Source organism: Equus asinus, chromosome 10 (genome assembly GCF_041296235.1).
Source record: "Equus asinus isolate D_3611 breed Donkey chromosome 10, EquAss-T2T_v2, whole genome shotgun sequence".
Classification (NCBI taxonomy): Eukaryota; Metazoa; Chordata; class Mammalia; order Perissodactyla; family Equidae; genus Equus; species Equus asinus.
The window spans coordinates 54,824,524-54,841,168 of NC_091799.1; the positions used below are offsets into that span (position 1 = coordinate 54,824,524).

A 16,645-nucleotide genomic window follows, 5' to 3' on the forward strand; every position below is an offset into this window, starting at 1 on the left:
TATTAGAAATAATTACCAATTACAGTAAAGTTGCAGGGTACAAAATCAACTCACAAAAATCAGTTGCATTTCTATACTCTAAAAATGCACTTACATAAAGAGAACTCAAGAATACAACTCCACTTACAACTGCAACAAAAAGAATAAAATATCTAGGGATAAATTCAACCAAAGAAGTGAAGGACTTACACAATGAAAACTATGACATTATTGAAAGAAATAGATGATGACATAAAGAAATGGAAAGAGATTCCATGCACATAGGTCAGGAGAATAAACATAATTAAAATGTCCACACTACCCAAAAAAATCTACAGATTCAATGCAATCCGAATCAGAATCCCAATGACATTCTTCATGGAAATAGAACAAAGAATTCTAAAATTCATATGCGGCAACCAAAGACCTCAAATTGCTAAAGCAATACTGAGAAAAAAGAACAAAGCTGGAGGCATCACAGTCCCTGACTTCAAAATGTACTACAAAGCCATAATGATCAAAACGGCATGGGACTGGCACAGAAACAGGCACACAGATCAATGGAACACAACTGAAAGCCCAAAAATAAAACCACACATCTATGGACAGCTAATCTTCAACAAAGTTGCCAAGAACATACAATGGAGAAAAGATATCTCTTCAATAAATGGTGTTGGAAAATCTGGACAACCAATTGCAAAAGAATTAAAGTAGACCATTGTCTCATGCCATACACAAAAATAAACTCAAAATGGATCAAAGATTGAAGATAAGTCCTGAAACCATAAAACTCCTGGAAGATAATATAGGTAGGACACTCTTTGACATCGGACTAAAAAGGATCTTTTCAAATACCGGGTCTTTTCAGACAAGAGAAACAAAAGAAAAAATAAACAAGTGGGAGTTCATCAGACTAAAGAGCTTCTGCAAGGCAAAAGAAACCAGGATCAAAACAAAAAGACAACCCACCAATTGGGAGAAAATATTTGCAAATCATATATCCGATAAGGGGTTAATCTCCATAATATATAAGGAACTCACAACAGAACACCACCAAAAAAACCCAGCCCAATCAAAAACTGGGCAGAGGATATGAACAGACATTTTTCCAAAGAAGATATACAGATGGCCAATAGGCACATGACAAGATGTTCAACATCACTAATCATCAGGGAAATGCAAATCAAAACTACACTAAGATACCACCTAACATCTGTTAAAATGGCTATAATCACTAAGAGTAAAAATAACAAATGTTGGAGAGGGTGTGGAGAAAAGGGAACCCTCACACACTGCCGGTGGAAATGCAAACTGGTGCAGCCACTATGGAAAACAGTATGGAGATTTCTCAAAAAACGAAAAATAGAAATACCATATGACCCAGCTATCCCACTACTGGGTGTCAATCCAAAGAACTCAAAATCAACAATTCAAAGACACTCATGCACCCCTATGTTCATTGCAGCATTATTCACAATAGCCAAGATGTGGAAGCAACCCAAGTGCCCACTGACTGATGAATGGATAAAGAAGATGTGTTATATATATATATGACGGAATACTACTCAGCCATAAAAAAGACAAAACCGTACCATTCACAACAACATGGGTGGACCTTGAGGGTATTATGTGAAATTATGTGAAATAAGCCAGACAGAGAAAGACAAACGCTGTATGATTTCACTCATATGTGGAAGATAAACACACAGACAAAGAGAACTGTTTAGTGGTTACCAGGGGAAGGCGGGGTGGTGGGCACAAAGGGTGAAGGGGAGTATTTATATGGTGATGACAAGAAATGTACAACTGAAATTTCACAATGATGTAAACTATTATGAACTTAATAATAATAAAAAAAGAGCAGAAGATCCAAAGAGACACCTCACTCAAGAAATACGGAAAGCACACAAGCACAGTCAAAGATGCTCAGCAGCGTTAAGTCCTCAGAGAAAGACGACCACATTGTGACATTCCCTCCCAATGTCATGGGATGAGAACATGAAAAAGATTGACACTGTCATGTGCTGGCAAAGATGGGGGGAACCAAGACTCCTGGCTGCTGGTAATGCAAAATGATGCAGCCACTTGGCAAGGCAGTTTGGCAGGTTCTTCAGAAGTTAAGCGTGGACCCACGATAGAGCCAGCCTTTCCTCACCTTGGTATTTACCCAAGAGAAATGAGAGCAGGCCTTGTAAGTGAATGCTCACAGCAGCTCTATTTGTAATTGTCCCAAACTGGAAACATCTCCAATGACATCAACAGGTCAACAAGTGACTAACTGGTCCAGTCATACAAGGGGACACACTCAGCAGTGAGGACGAATGAACTACGGATACATGCAACGACATGGCTGAACCCAAATAGTGACGCTGAGTAAGAAGCCAAGTGAGAACAAACTGCATTTACACAAAATTCTAGAAAATGCAAACTATTTACAGTGAGAGAGAGCTAAGCAGCAGCTTCTTGGGGGAGGGATAACAAAAGGCACAAGGAAACTTTGGGTCACAGATGTGGTCACCATCTTGATTGTGGGGATGGTAGCATGGGTACAGACGAGTACAAATATGTGCAGTTTACAGTAGTCAATTATACTTCAACAAATGTTTTTTTAAAAAAGGTCAAATAATAGGAATAGTTACAGAAAGATATACAGAAGATATTTAAATTTATGAAAAGTTGTTCAATTTTACTCCTAAGAAAAATGCAAACTAAAACTTCAATGAGAAACTTAGAAATTTCTCACCAATCCTACTGGCTCAAAGGTAACATGCCAAAAGGTGAGGGGTGGGGGACAAACATTCTTGACAGTGCTGGGGAGTCTGCACTATCAAACTAAACTTCCTTTGCATTGACCTTGGACCCAACAATCACCCTTCTGGAAGATACTGAAGACACTCTCCACAAATACAAAGCCCACGCGATGCCGCCAAAGGCTGGGGAGTGAGCCACACTGTACAGGTAGAACAGGCAGGGGGACTTCTGGACAAGTTGTTATAGGGAAGAGGCAAGACGTGAAGGAATCTGTTACACGCAGAAGGATATTTGTGGTGTCAGAAATAAGGGAGAAATATATATACACACACACTAGAAAGGAATGAAAATGGTTTCCTATTGATAGTGAAGGAGGTGAGACTTCTCTGAGCTTACCTTTTTGTAATTTTTACTTTAGAACCAGGCTGTACTTATTTTTTCTATGCAATTTAAAAGAATAGGGGGAAAAAGCCCTAAAACTGAGAATTTTCAGAAATAAACGAACCTGATTGTATGTCAAACTGATAACAGAACCACACAGACAAAATGAATTAACTCAAGCAACTGCTGAGCACATTAGAGCTGTAATTTTTCTAAGGGAAAAGAAACACAAAGTCATCTTGACCGTTATGAAACAGGCATGCTATTGGGTGCAGTCATTTTCATTCTCTTCTATGAGCACTGGGGGAGGGAGTGAGTCACCCCACCTCATGTTGCTGTAGGATCCAGGGCTCTTGCTATGGGGAAGGAGGGGACAGCGCTTTCTGAGGAACACTGCTCAGAAAAGGCTGTCACAAAGGGTGGGAATAACCCTAAACCCGGGCAGTGCCAAGTGCCCAGGATAACGCAGAGTTCCTTTTCAAGCTGTAGTTTTCATTGGGGGAAAAGAGAACCGATGAAATGCTCCCGGCTGCCCTGCACTGAGCTGAGCTGTCCCCCTTGCCTGGTCCAGCCAGGGCAAGGTCCCGCATGCCATGGGCAGCCTGACTCTGAGGTCTGCAGGGCCCAGCAGCCCCTGAGGTCACCAGGCCTATAAAAGGCAGGATCAGGCTGAGCGCCTGCAAGGCTCTCAGCACTCTCCAGGGCTGGTCAGGGTCTTGAGTCGTTTGGGACCATTCAAGGTCCCAAACAAGCTGGAACAGCATGCTCTGTCACCACTGCATCCCAGAAATGCTCTAGGAAATGTGACTTTTGTTTTTTTTTTTTGAGGAAGATTATCCCTCAGCTAACTACTGCCAGTCATCCTCTTTTTGCTGAGGAAGCCTGGCCCTGAGCTAACATCTGTGCCCATCTTCCTCTACTTTATATGTGGGATGCCTACCACAGCATGGCGTGCCAAGCAGTGCCGTGTCCGCACCTGGGATCTGAACCAGCGAACCCTGGGCCGCCGAGAAGCGGAACGAGTGAACTTAACCGCTGTGCCACCGGGCCGGCCCGTGACATTTTTAACTATATTTTTAATTAGACTAAGGCATGACTCTCCAGCACATTGGAAACAGGGTAAGATCCAGAGCCCTGAGAGGACTGTACAACTTGCACAGCAGGTGCACCCCATCAGCTCAGAGCAGGAGCCCAGAGGGTTATGCCTCAGTAATAAGAACACTCGGCCTCCAGGCAGCCTCTCACTGAAGGAGGAGAATCCATCCCCACAGGCAGAGTCACCTCTGCCTCTGGGCTGTGTGGCGTTGAGTTTGAGGAAAGGACAGGGTAACGGCGCCCCCTCCTGGCATGAGGGTGCCAGGCCATGACCACATGGAAGAGCTTGTTGCCCACAGCTGGCAGCAAATTCTCATGGGTCCAGAGCAGCTGCGTGACCAGGGACCATGCCCCCTCGTCCTCTGGCTCTCGGGCAAGGACATGCCCTCCTCCCCCTGCTGCCACCGATCTGCCTCTGCTCAGGTCCTGGGGAAGCCATCCCTCTGCTCAGAGCACTCTCTCCCCTTTCCCTGGCCAACTCGCACTTGGCCTTCGGATCCAGCTTAGCTATTCTCCATCCCTGCCGGGAGCTTCTCCTAATGGCCTAGATGAGGGCCGGTTCCCCCAACAGTCCAGAACAGACATCTCTCCCCCACGGCCCTGAGCTCAGAAGTGAAGCCATGACTCATCCCGGGGTGATCCCCTGGACAGGATGCATCTGCCAGGCCAGCTGCGAGTTCTCAGGACACTCGTGGGCTGAACATACTCAAATCAAAAGGGTGTGAAGGGCACGTACCACAGGTCAGGGTTGTCGGTGCTATTTTCTATGCTGAACTGTTCAATCTCTGGTCCCACCTGAGCAACAAATTTGGCCAGTTTCTCCGCAGTCTCCATTGTCTTCGTGTCAACTACAAAACAAAGCAACTATCATGCATTGGTTCTGAGCTGCCACTTCCCATGTGAACACCCATGGGGCTTTGGAGACTGATTACAAAGATGGCCCCTTGTGTCCCCTCACTGTCTCCTCGCCCTTTGCTACATGACTCTGCAGCTCTGTCCAGCAGAGACCGACTCTCTTCTTTCCCCTTGAATTGGGGCTGGCCCCGGGACTCCTGCTGGCTGGCAGAATGTGGCAAAGTGTGGAGCCTGGGCCTCAGAGGCCTTGAGCACCTCCACTACCTCTCCTGGAGGCCCAATTCTGACTGTCAGGTGAACAAACCCAGGCTGGCTGCTAAGGGGTGACAGGCATGTGGCCTAGTCACCCCCATCACCTCAGCTGACAGCCCCAGACAACCAGCCATTCCTGCAGACATAGATGTGGGCCGAGCCCAGCTCAGCAGACTCAGGGCAACACTAGATCCCTCTGACTGAAGTCACAATTTCAAGTGGCTCGTTGTACAGCAACAGTTAGAGAATGCAGCAGCCATGCAGATTTTTTCCCCTCTACATTCCCACCTGGTGGTGAGGGGGAAGCACTGGTGAGGAGGAGGCCTACTGCAGAGGGAGAAGGTTACAGCCAGGAGAAACAGAAGAAACTGCAGGTCAGTTAACCCCGAAGAGGGAAACACAGAGACTGTGGGGAAGGGGAAGCATAACAAGAGACAAGGGCAGCCCTTTGGAATGTAAAGCGGGCAAGAACAGAGAGAAACGGATCAAGGACTGAAGCCCCAGGCACAGGCACGTGGCACGCTCTGCTGGCCAGAAGTTGGACCTTGCAGGGAGGTGCAGAGTCACAGGGCAGCATTTTGCGTCAGCTCCACCCTCAGGACAGGAGGAAGGGTGGTACAGACTCACAGGCCTCCCCCTTGAGGAGGGAAGAGGAGAGAAAGTGCCTCCCTGCACAGCAGTTTGGGCCAGGTCCCTGTTGCTACCACCTGCTGCCCAGCCCAGACCTCCAAGGTTGTCCCCCTTCCTGCAGAGACCCCTGGAGATTGGAGAGTTGGGACTGGGGTCCAGAGGAGGGAGACAAGAGTGAGCACCAACTTTCAGCAGACAGGCAGGGAGAGGAGGTCTGAGGGGCTTCAGAGACGTCCATTCCTCCTGGCTTGGGGGATGGGCCTGAGGCTTCTGGGCTGGGGTCCCGAGAAGAGGGTCCTGCTGGGTCTGGCGGGCAGTCCTTGGCAGTATCATTTCCATCTGGCTGGGGCAGCTTTCCCTGCAATGAGCCTGTAGCCTGCCGGCTGTGGTGTTTCAGCCTGGTGCCCGAGGAGAGGAGGGTCTGGGTCCCGGTGGTCGCTCTCCTCATCTTCCAGCCCCGGAGCCCTTGAGCTCGGAGCAGCCCCCGCCGACGGCCTGGGAGAAGCCTCTTCTTGAGGCTCCGGACTGCTCGAGCATATAGCATGGCTCGGACTGCACACTCGGCCGCCATTGGCTTCTGATCCACTCCTGGCAAAGTCTGGCTCATGCGCTGTGTTTCTGCTAGCTTCAGCTTGTAATATTTATACTCCAGACTACTGTCATCTGACAAAAACCTGTAAAACAAAACAGGCAAAGCAGAACATTTGTTAAAACACCAGCATGACCAAATTGCTGCTGCAAATAGACTTCTGCAAACACTTTCCAAGTGGCGCCCTTCCTGCTGTTGGAGAGGCTCCACTGGCTCCATCGAGGACCAGGAGCCAGGCCCAGGTTACCCTCCTGTCCAGAGTGACCACTGGGCAACCAGGAGCTTTGACTGAGCACTGGTTGAGATTCTTCCTTGATTTCTGTCATCAGCAGCCATGAAGGAGCTCACAGCTCCTGGTGGCCGCAAAACACAAACCAGTCACCCTGGAGCCATAGAAGCACTCTGCTACCAGCACATAGCAAGCATTGCCCCTGGACCTTGTTTTCATGGTGGGCACTCAGTGAACTTTCAACTGCATTACTGAGGCCAGCATGCCGCTACTGTGGAATCACGTGCCAAAGTCTTAACGAGAACAACACAGAAAAGAGAAGGAATTTGAGTCACATTTACTGACCCAGAAAGACATCCATGATATGGCCAGTGGAGAGCAAGCTACAGAAGAATACCAACAGTGATAACACCATATGAAACTGCTCTGTGTACACACATCCACGTGTATTTCCTTTTTTCATAGGTGGAAAGAACATAAGGCAAACTGAATAATTTGCTCTGGGGTCTGGGATGCAGAAGGGTGTGGAGGGGCACTTTCACATCATTGATTTCATTTTCCATTTCACTAGCACCTTCTTTCAACTCTACTAGCCCTTCTCTTCCAGGGTCTGGACTTTCTCACTATTTCCTTCTATCTTCATGTACTGAAAGCCTGTCTTCACTCTTGACTTCTGGTAAACGCATCCAAGGTGGCACCTTCACCCCAAGTGTCGTTGTGGATGTGTTTGGGGTCCAGTGATCTCCCTGCTACTTCCTTCTGAAGATTTGCTAATTTCACTTTGGATTCCTCTTCACTTGGAAGTTATTTAGAAGCATGTTTTATTTTGGCTACTACTGATTTTGACTTTTACGCATTATAATATGGCCCACATGATCTGCCTTCCTTGGGATTGCTACAATTTTCTGTGTGACCTCAGACATAACAGGTTTTTGTGAATGTTCAATTTCAGTTTGTATTAAAGAAGAATGAATGTTGTTTGGTAAGAACAGCAATATTTCAGGTGGCTTTCAGACTGTTTGACATTGAGGCCACATATTAGATGAAGTTCCTCATGATCAATGACAGAAGCCAACTGGAAGCAAGGTGGCAGCGCATAGCAGGGTGCTAGTAGCACCATGTTGACATGGCGTGTCCCTGGTGGGAAGCTCCATACAAAGCTCCTGCTGATTTGCACAGTCAAGGTCTGGCTGAGTCTGAGGAAACAGGCTGCAAGCTGGCTGCTCCACTGCCCTGGACCCTCTGCTGGGCCAACAGCAGCATCTTGCAAGACCGTACCCTAACAAGCAAGAGTTCCCGCAAAAGGGAACCATGGCCAACACTGACACTCAGGTTCTCAAGTCGAACGCAGCCCCAGCAAGGCCACCCCTCATCCAGGGCAAAAGTGGAGTCATCACCCAGGTGACTGAGATCCCTTCGATGTAAATCCTTTTCCCCTGGATGGTCTGATGCCAAGGGCAGTCTGAGAATATCAGCCACAAATCCATCTTCCCCAGTTCTAGTGGAGTATAATATCAAGAGCAGAGAATACCCCCCGACTCTAGCCTGCTGGGTTCAAATCCCAGTGCAGCCACTTATTAGCGGTGGGATTTTACTGAAACTTTCTGTGCCTCAGTTTCTTCATCTGTAAGATGTGCAGATGATAAGCAGCAGCTACTTCATTGTTTTGTTTTTAGACTTGAGTCACACACTTTTCATTATAAGGAAAATGCTTTGACTACTGCCTGGCATTTGTTAACTGCCCAAGAGATATCAGCACCTCCTCTTTATCTGTTCCTCCCTGTTTGCCGTGTTCTAAATCCTCTACAACCATATTTGGATGACATCATCTACCCATTTCAGAGAAATATAGTCAAGTCTCTTCAACCATGGTAAGGACTTAACAATGCCTCTTCTATTTCTAAATGCTGTTTATTTACATAGCTCAAAGCTCTGTGGTTCTGGCATGGAGAGTCCCAAGTGTTGTAGCTTCTGATGACTTTCCCTTGTTAGTAATCTCTTTTACCCCTCTGAATGCTTTTCTCTGTTTGATCTAAAGGAACATTTCCACACCTCTCTCTCTCGTAGCATTTGCCTGGTATGTAATGTTCCATCTTTGTTTTCCACTCCTTGTGTTTTAAGTATCTTTGAGATGAAGCAACAGCTCGTGCTTCTAAACCCAAGTCTCTGGCTAGTAAAGGTAGCGTCAACCACAGGACACTTATGGATTACTAATAAGGTTGAATGTACTCAAACTTGTTTCCTGTCTGCCTTTCTTTCTTCATGTTTTTTTTTCTTTTATTGCTTTTCATTGGACTGAATTTCTTTTTTTGCTCCCCTGCCCATAGTGGTACAGAAATTATAATCCCATTTCCAAGCCTTTAATGGCTAATCAATACACATTAAATTCTTATTTTCTGTCAATATCCAGAATTACTCACTAGCTATATCCTCACTCTGAACGAGACAAGAGCCCCAGCACCCACTTCCCTCCTTCCCCCCGCCACCTTGCATATTTAGATCATCTGGGATTTTAGAGTTCTTTCCCCAAGCATCAATTATTCAGATTTTGTGCTCACTTCTGGGCACTTGGACAATCCTGCTGAGGCTGGCTGAGGGATTGCTGGCCACCTGCTTTTCCCTGAGTCTGCAAACATGTCGACCTGTTGGGCTCTCCCTGGAGAGCATGGTCCAGCAAAGGTCAGGGCCATCCCACTCCTAGGGGACAATTCAGAAGCTGGGAGAAAACAAAGCATGACATGTTCCTTCAGCTCTATGTCTGGCACTTTCGGGACCATTCTATAGGTTTGTTTCTTCGCAGGCTCTCACAGAGACTAGAGGAAGACCGCCAACTGGTGCTCCAAAAGAGGAAGCAAAGTCGTAGTGGGCGTCTGTCTGCACTACTGACATTTTAGTGCACAGAAGGAGCAGGCTGCCTTGGTGAGAGGCTGTGGTAAGTTCTGTCCACAAGGCTCAGCTGTGAACAAACGTATGTTTGCCCCTCCTTGGGGGGAGGCGGAGGTCTCAAATCTCTGCTGGATCTCGGAAGGCGAAGATAATGGAAACTCTTCTTAGATCTGTCTCTGAAGGTCTGAACCTTTCACTCACTCACTAATAAAAAGAACCTATTTGCATTGGGGCCCAACAAGAAGTGGGTCTTCTGATCAACCACTGAGAATTCCTTAAACACTGACAGGAGAGTGAGCTAAAATCCTCATTTATCTTGGTAGTGTCGACAATAATGCATAAAACTGAAAGAGCAACATAGGCTTATCATCAAGAGATACGGAGGTAAGTGTGAGAAGTAGCTTAAAGAACTAAAAAGTGACTGCCTCCAAGCAGTGGAACTAGCATGGGAACCAGCCACAGCAGAAACATTTTGTTTTTTCTGATTAGTTCAATGGATTTTTCTGGTAAACCACAGATAAGTACTACTTTAAGAATTTAAACATACATACCAAAAACCTAAGCTTACTAGTTTCTTATCACTGTTTTTTGACAGCACACTCTCTCTCTCATAGTCACTGGGTAATTCCTTCTGAAGGAGTTCATGGGCAATCAAGTCTTAAGTCCAGCTCCCTGCTCTTCATCCGGGTTTATTCTATCTCCCAACCACTGAGATTTTTATCTCAACAATCAGATTTTTCTTTTCCAAGATCCTTAATAGGTTTTTTCCCATAACAAGTAGCTCCTGTTTCATGGATACAATATACTATTATACACCTAAGACTACTAGTTACACAAACACATTTTTAGATTACAGTAGTCCCCCTTATCCTTGGGGTATACGTTCCAAGACCCCCAGTAGGTGCTTGAAACTGTGGATAGTACCTAACTGTATACTATGTTTTCTCCTAAACATACATACCTGTGATAAAATTTAACCTTTAAATTAAGCACAGTAAGACAATAACTAATAATAAATAAATAACAGTAACTAATAATAAAGTTGGCTTTGAAACCATTATTAAACAAAATAAGGATGATGTGAACACAAGCACTGTGATACTTCGAGAGTCGACCTGATAACCAGCTACGAAGTGACTAACGGGTGGGTGGCGTATACAGCATGAACAGGCTGGATAAGGATGACTCACATCCTGAAATGTGAAACTGCAATAAGGGGGGACTACTATAAGTCTCCTTTTTCTTATAGTAACTCTGTCTTCTCAGGTGTCAGCTCTGTTGAATGTGGTGACTCTCCTTCATGATGCTGATTTTCCTCAAATATCTGATTCCTAGTTAAACGCTTATTTCTAATTTTGTACCCCCTCTGCCCATATGCACACATAACTCTGGCTGTGGTTCTATCTGCCACCCACGGCTGTCAGTGATCATGAGCCTGCTGGGCTGTGTGCAGTAGTCATGGGGCGGAGGCACACGCCTCCAGTCCTCTCAGGGCCCCTCTCCCTCCAATCCAATCACCTTGTCAATCACCTGGAAATTGCCCCTGGGCCTTCTAAGTCTAATGGCACCTTACTTAGAAGGTTTGGTCTGTGCTTTCATCTGTCAATCTGAGGCTATCTAGCTTCCTTCCTTCAGAATACACACTGGCTGAGAGCAACAGCCTGGACATGAATCTCAGCTCTGCCTCTTACTAGCTGTACATCCTTGAGGCAAAAGCCCCTTTATTCTGTAAAATAAGGATGGCAACATACCTACCTCCAAAGGCTGTTTGAGGATTTGGCCAGCTAGTGCTTAAATCAGTAAAGAACTGAGAATAGTACCACGTGCACAGAAAACAAAAGTGTTTGCTAAATAAAAGTATTTCATAAACAACGCTGGTACAATTAGGTTATTGGGTTTTTAAAAAATTTTAAGTTATATGCCTACCTCATTCTATACATGAAAATAATCCAGATGAATTCAAGACTTCTGTAAAAATAAAACCATATAAGTTCCAACCCTTTCCTGGTAAATCATGCTGGTTAAGACAAAGCTCTGGTACTGTTCATGGAAACTTACACCTTTCTAACATCTTTAGTAATTATGACAACAGGAATACTGAGTTCAGCATGGTTACAATGTTGACTACACAAATGCTAAATAGATCACTCAAAAAGAGGAACTGTATGAGGCTGGCCCAGTGGCACAGCCTCAGCAGTTAAGTTTGTATGTTCCACTTCAGTGGCCCAGGGTTCACCGGTTTGGATCCTGGCTGCGGACTTAACGCACCACTTGTCAAGCCATGCTGTGGCAGGCGTCCCACATATAGAGTAGAGGAAGATGGGCACAGATGTCAGCTCAGGGCCAGGCTTCCTCAGCAAAAAGAGGAGGACTGGCAGCAGATGTTACCTCAGGGCTAATCTTCCTCAAAAAAAAAAAAAAAAAAAAAAAAGAGGAACTACAACTAGATGTCCTATGAGAGAACATGCAATCTCATTAATTAACAAAGTTACAAGGTAGAACATCACAGTATGAAATTCTCTTTAAATCAAACACTCAGGAGAGGGAATGGCACACTTAGAGTGGCAGTGAGAGTGTCAATCAATGGGGACAAATCACTCACAGAAAGTAACCTAATGATACAGATCAATGGTCTCCACCAGGGCAACTCTGTACCCAAGGGACACCAGGCAGTGTCTGAAGATATTTTTGGCTGTCATAGCTGGTATGGTGGATTCCACTGGTGCCCAGCGGGTAGATGCCAAGGATGTGGCTAAACATCCTGCAATGCCCAGGACAGTCCCTACCACAGAGGATGATTCAGTCGCAAATGTCAATAATGCTGCAGCTGAGAAACTAACATAGACCAAAGCCTCTAAAGTGAGCTTCCCCTTTAACCCAGCAATTTCACTCCTAGATATTATCCTAATAAACTGCCAGAAACACAGACGGAAATACAAGCAAAACATTGTTCACCGTAATGTTACTGATAGCAGGAAAAAACTAGATAGAATCTATGAATCCACCAATGGGCAATGGTCAAGTATGGTATGGCACCTGTGTGCAATGGAATTGCATGCTATTGCTGATAACAAGGACAATTATGCCAACTGTAAAACACAGGACACACTACAGGAAAGTGGTGGGTCTCTGAGTGACTACATCGTTGTCTTTTTACTCTTTTACAAAGGGCATATGCCACTTTTATATTAAAAAAAAAGTATAAAACTTTTCCACTTCCTCCAATCTACTCTAGTGATCATCCTAAACACACAAGAAAATGTAATGCATTAAGCTATGCACTGAAAAAAATTAAAAATTGCATACAATCAAAAACATTTCAGAGTCCAACAAGAAAGAAATGACTACATAAACTCTGACCACGACTCTGTGGACTAGTAAACACAGTGTCTGAACTAATGTTTACAAAGAGTAGGGAACACATTTTTCCCTGTCATCTAAAAGGGGAGGCTGTATTATATCGTAGCATAATCACACTTATGTTAAAAACGAAAAACACCAAACAGCCCATGGTGAGCAGAAAGACTGGAAGCAAATACCAAAAATGTCAGTGGTTGTCGGTGGGCACCAGGTGGCTTCCCCTGACTTTGCTCCTCTTTACTTTCTCTAATAAGTACTGTATTTATGACAAAAGCTTTAATTTTAAAAAGTTGTTCTATTCATGTGAAGAGGCAATAAGGCAAAAGGAGAAGACAGTTAAGCAAACAGTAGCAATAAAACACAAAGAGCTATTGTGCCATACTTCTCAACTGACAAGCACTCTGCACACACCTCTCACCCCTCCTTAAACCAGCACGGCAGGGCGAGGAGCTCCAGGCCTGAGTGAGAGATGGCCACACGGCAGGTCTGCAGCAGGGTAAACCTACTCAGGTAAACCTGACCCACCCTCACGCTCCTTCCTCTGGCAGACACCATTGCTCAAAATAGGCATCATCTCCTCTGCTCTGGACACCATGAGAGCAACACAAACGTTGCCATGTGCTCTACCACAGGGATTCGCTCTATGGGAGGCATCTGCAGGGCCGACATTTAGACCTACCAGTAAGCGGGGTCCTCCTTGAGAAGAGCTCTCTCTTTGGGAGACAGGCTGCCTCCGACGACACGTGTGACCAACTGGTCGATGGTGTCCACCACTTTGTGATCTGCTCGCTGGGGGACTGCTGGAACACACAGAAGGGCTTTTCTGAGAAACACACTGGACCACATGGGGCTTGGGAAGACCAGGACAGAGTCAGTGGCTTAGAATGGAGCCTAAGCAGGCACCAGACACCAAAATCCTCATTCACAAGAGATCAGCATTGAAAAAAGGAAAGTGGTGTGTTATTCTAGAGACCAGTATGTAAAATATCTTCCCAAAAGCTTTAACAGCATAACCACTAGGACAGAAACAGTCACAAGCTTACAATGACTGGGCAAAACAATGTGTGTATATATATTCTATAGAAGGAAGTGGTATGTAGCTTAACTTGAATGCTCTCATTATTAAGAGGAAACTGTAAAGATATAAAATGTATCTAGGTATAAAACATGTAAAGAGAATACCTAGGTTGTGATTCTCAATATGAAAGAGGGGAAAGATACATAAATACGGATACATAGAAAAAAGATTAGAAGGAAATACACCAGAAAGTTAACGGAGGTTATCTATGGGTGGTAGATTAATCAGGGATTTCATTTTCTTTGTGCTTTATCTATAAAAAATAAACATACATCTGTTTTCTGTAATCAGAAGACACATACACACACACACACACATAAACTTACAAAGAAAAATTTCCCAATTAAAAGTCAATGGTCCCAAGATAAGTGTTCACAAAAAATACTTGCTAAACATATGAAAAGGAAACATAAAGTGTGAATTTTCTTCCATATGAATTGTAACTTACAATGCCACCAGCAACACAGAAGAGCACCTATGTCCTCAAATAATAAGGTTGCTTAGTTTTCTGATGTTTGCTAGTTTTAATAGCACGGAATGGCTTATCAGTTTACTTAATAAAAATCACCCCTGAACTGATATTATGTTAAGTGAAATAAGCCAGATAGAGAAAGATGAACTCTGTATGACTCCACTCATGGGTGGAAGTTAAACATAGAGACAAAGAGAACTGATTGGTGGTTACCAGGGGAAAGGGGGGGTCGGGGGAGGGCACAAAGGGTGAAGTGGTGCACCTACAACATGACTAACAATAACGTACAACTGAAATCTCACAAGGTTGTAAACTACCATAGTCTTAAAAAAAGTTTAAAAAAAAAATCACCCCTGAAGTGGAGAGGTCTTCCACTTTGTTCTGTGGAGTAACTGCACTGTCTTGTCCTTCCCTGTGTCGGAGTTGCAGCTGTGAGTTTATCACTGTGAGCTCTTTACACAGGATAAATTGATCCTTCAATTGTCATGTTATTGCAAATATTTCCCCTTTGAAATTGCTTTCCTTTTTTTTTGTTATTGGCTCACATCTTATAGAACTGCTAGTTTTACATGATTTTACAGAAGAGTAAGAGTTCAAAGTCAGAAGCTTTCCAAGACAACACAATTTGTGGATCACCACAACCATCTCTAGAGAAGGTGACTATAAGCAAGGGCCGGAAAGTGGGTCCCAGCCTTTGGCCCAGAAACCCTCCTTCTGACACCATAGCCTTTAAAGCAGGATTTAAAAATAAAAAATAAAAATAAGAGTCATAATCAATACCTTCAACGAAAGATCTCATCCCAGCATTTCTAACAGTAATGGAAGTAATGAGACATGGGCACTGCTGCCGTCCACTTGCTGCCCAGACAGCCGAGGCTTGCAGATGCCAATTACAAGGGAACTCAGCTCTGCTCAGCCTCAGAAGCCTCTAGTAAAAGGCAGCATGAGTCCAACATCAAGGGAAAGGTGAGGTAATTCACGTGAGGTCAATATCATAATGTAGCAAATGCTGCAGAAACACATACAAGGGCCTTTGATAAGCCTGTAAAAGAGCAGACTAGAGCCTGTGTAGCAGCATGGCAGGGGACAGTGGTGGGCAACTTCAGGTGATGGACGACTTTTCCCTCCTTCATACAAAGTTCTTTAGTATTGTTCTTACACTGACTTTCCACTCTGCCACTTTGTGGGGCGTGGGGAAGAGGGGTTCCGCTGCAGCCCTAACGAGCCCACTTCTGGAAGACTCCCCCTCCAGGAGTAGGTGTGGCCACCCACCCATGGTGGAACCTACCTAGTGCCAAATGCAGTCAGGGGTTGGAGAGGGGGTAGAGGAGTGAAGAGATTCAGGAACAAATGAGACTTCCCCACTCAGCTGGGGCAAGAGAAGCTGAAAACTGCATCAGGAGGAAAAGGGACTTCTTCCTAATGTAAAGGGGGAAAAGTGCTTCCTTGCTGGTCACATGGCCACTACGTCTGCTCACGACCGCTGGGATGTCTGGGCTGAGAGAGCATCCATCCTGGGAGCTAAGGAGGAGGGAAAAGGGACACCAAACAGCCAGTTGTTTCTATTTCTATTACGTCTTTCTTGGCCTTTCCTCTCCCCAGTAAATCGACTTGTTAACACCAGGTTACCAGTTGTGCCTAAGCGATCTGTCGACCTTTAGCCAGTCTAGAAAAGCAAGCAGGTGGAAAGGTGCCCCCACCACTTGGACTGACTGGCCGATCCCTGTCTGTCTCTCAGCACAGCTCAAACATGGCCTGCTGTGGCCTCCGTGACTCCCCAGGCTGGGCTGGGGCCTCTCCTATGTCCCCCTAATCCCAGCACAGGAGGGGCTGAGTTTTGTGATTTCTTTCCCTCAGGAGCCTGGAGACGACTCAGAGACAGTGCCCAGTGTTTACTCTTCCTTCTGATAATACCTGGGGCAGGGGCAGGGGGACACCTGTTGGAACAAGCCTTCTTAACCTTGGCTGCAGGACTGTACAAACCCCCAGATAGTGCAAAATTGTGTACAAATATATGTGCATTTTTCCCGGCAAGGGCCACAGCTTTTCATCAGATTCCCAAAGGAGTCTGTGACCCAAAAATGTCTA

At 45.3% G+C, this 16,645-nt stretch overlaps 1 protein-coding gene across 11 annotated transcripts in view; it reads right to left on the reverse strand.

Annotated features, from left to right (window-relative positions):
- Window positions 1–16,645, reverse strand: part of SUGP2 (SURP and G-patch domain containing 2) — a 37,651-nt gene that overhangs the window by 13,926 nt on the left and 7,080 nt on the right. For 7 of the 11 annotated variants that reach the window (XR_011506420.1, XM_044773198.2, XM_070519508.1 and 4 more), the window contains exons 4-6: window positions 13,687–13,807; window positions 6,130–6,617; window positions 4,943–5,054 (exon numbers count right to left, since the gene is read on the reverse strand). Coding sequence is in view for 9 of the 11 variants with exons in the window: in XM_044773198.2 (XP_044629133.1) it covers window positions 4,943–5,054; window positions 6,130–6,617; window positions 13,687–13,807 (721 nt within the window). In the remaining 2 variants the exon portion in view is untranslated. The remainder of the gene's footprint in view (window positions 1–4,942; window positions 5,055–6,129; window positions 6,618–13,686; window positions 13,808–16,645) is intronic. The other 4 variants (XR_011506421.1, XM_070519511.1, XM_044773205.2 and 1 more) reach the window with 1 other exon arrangement.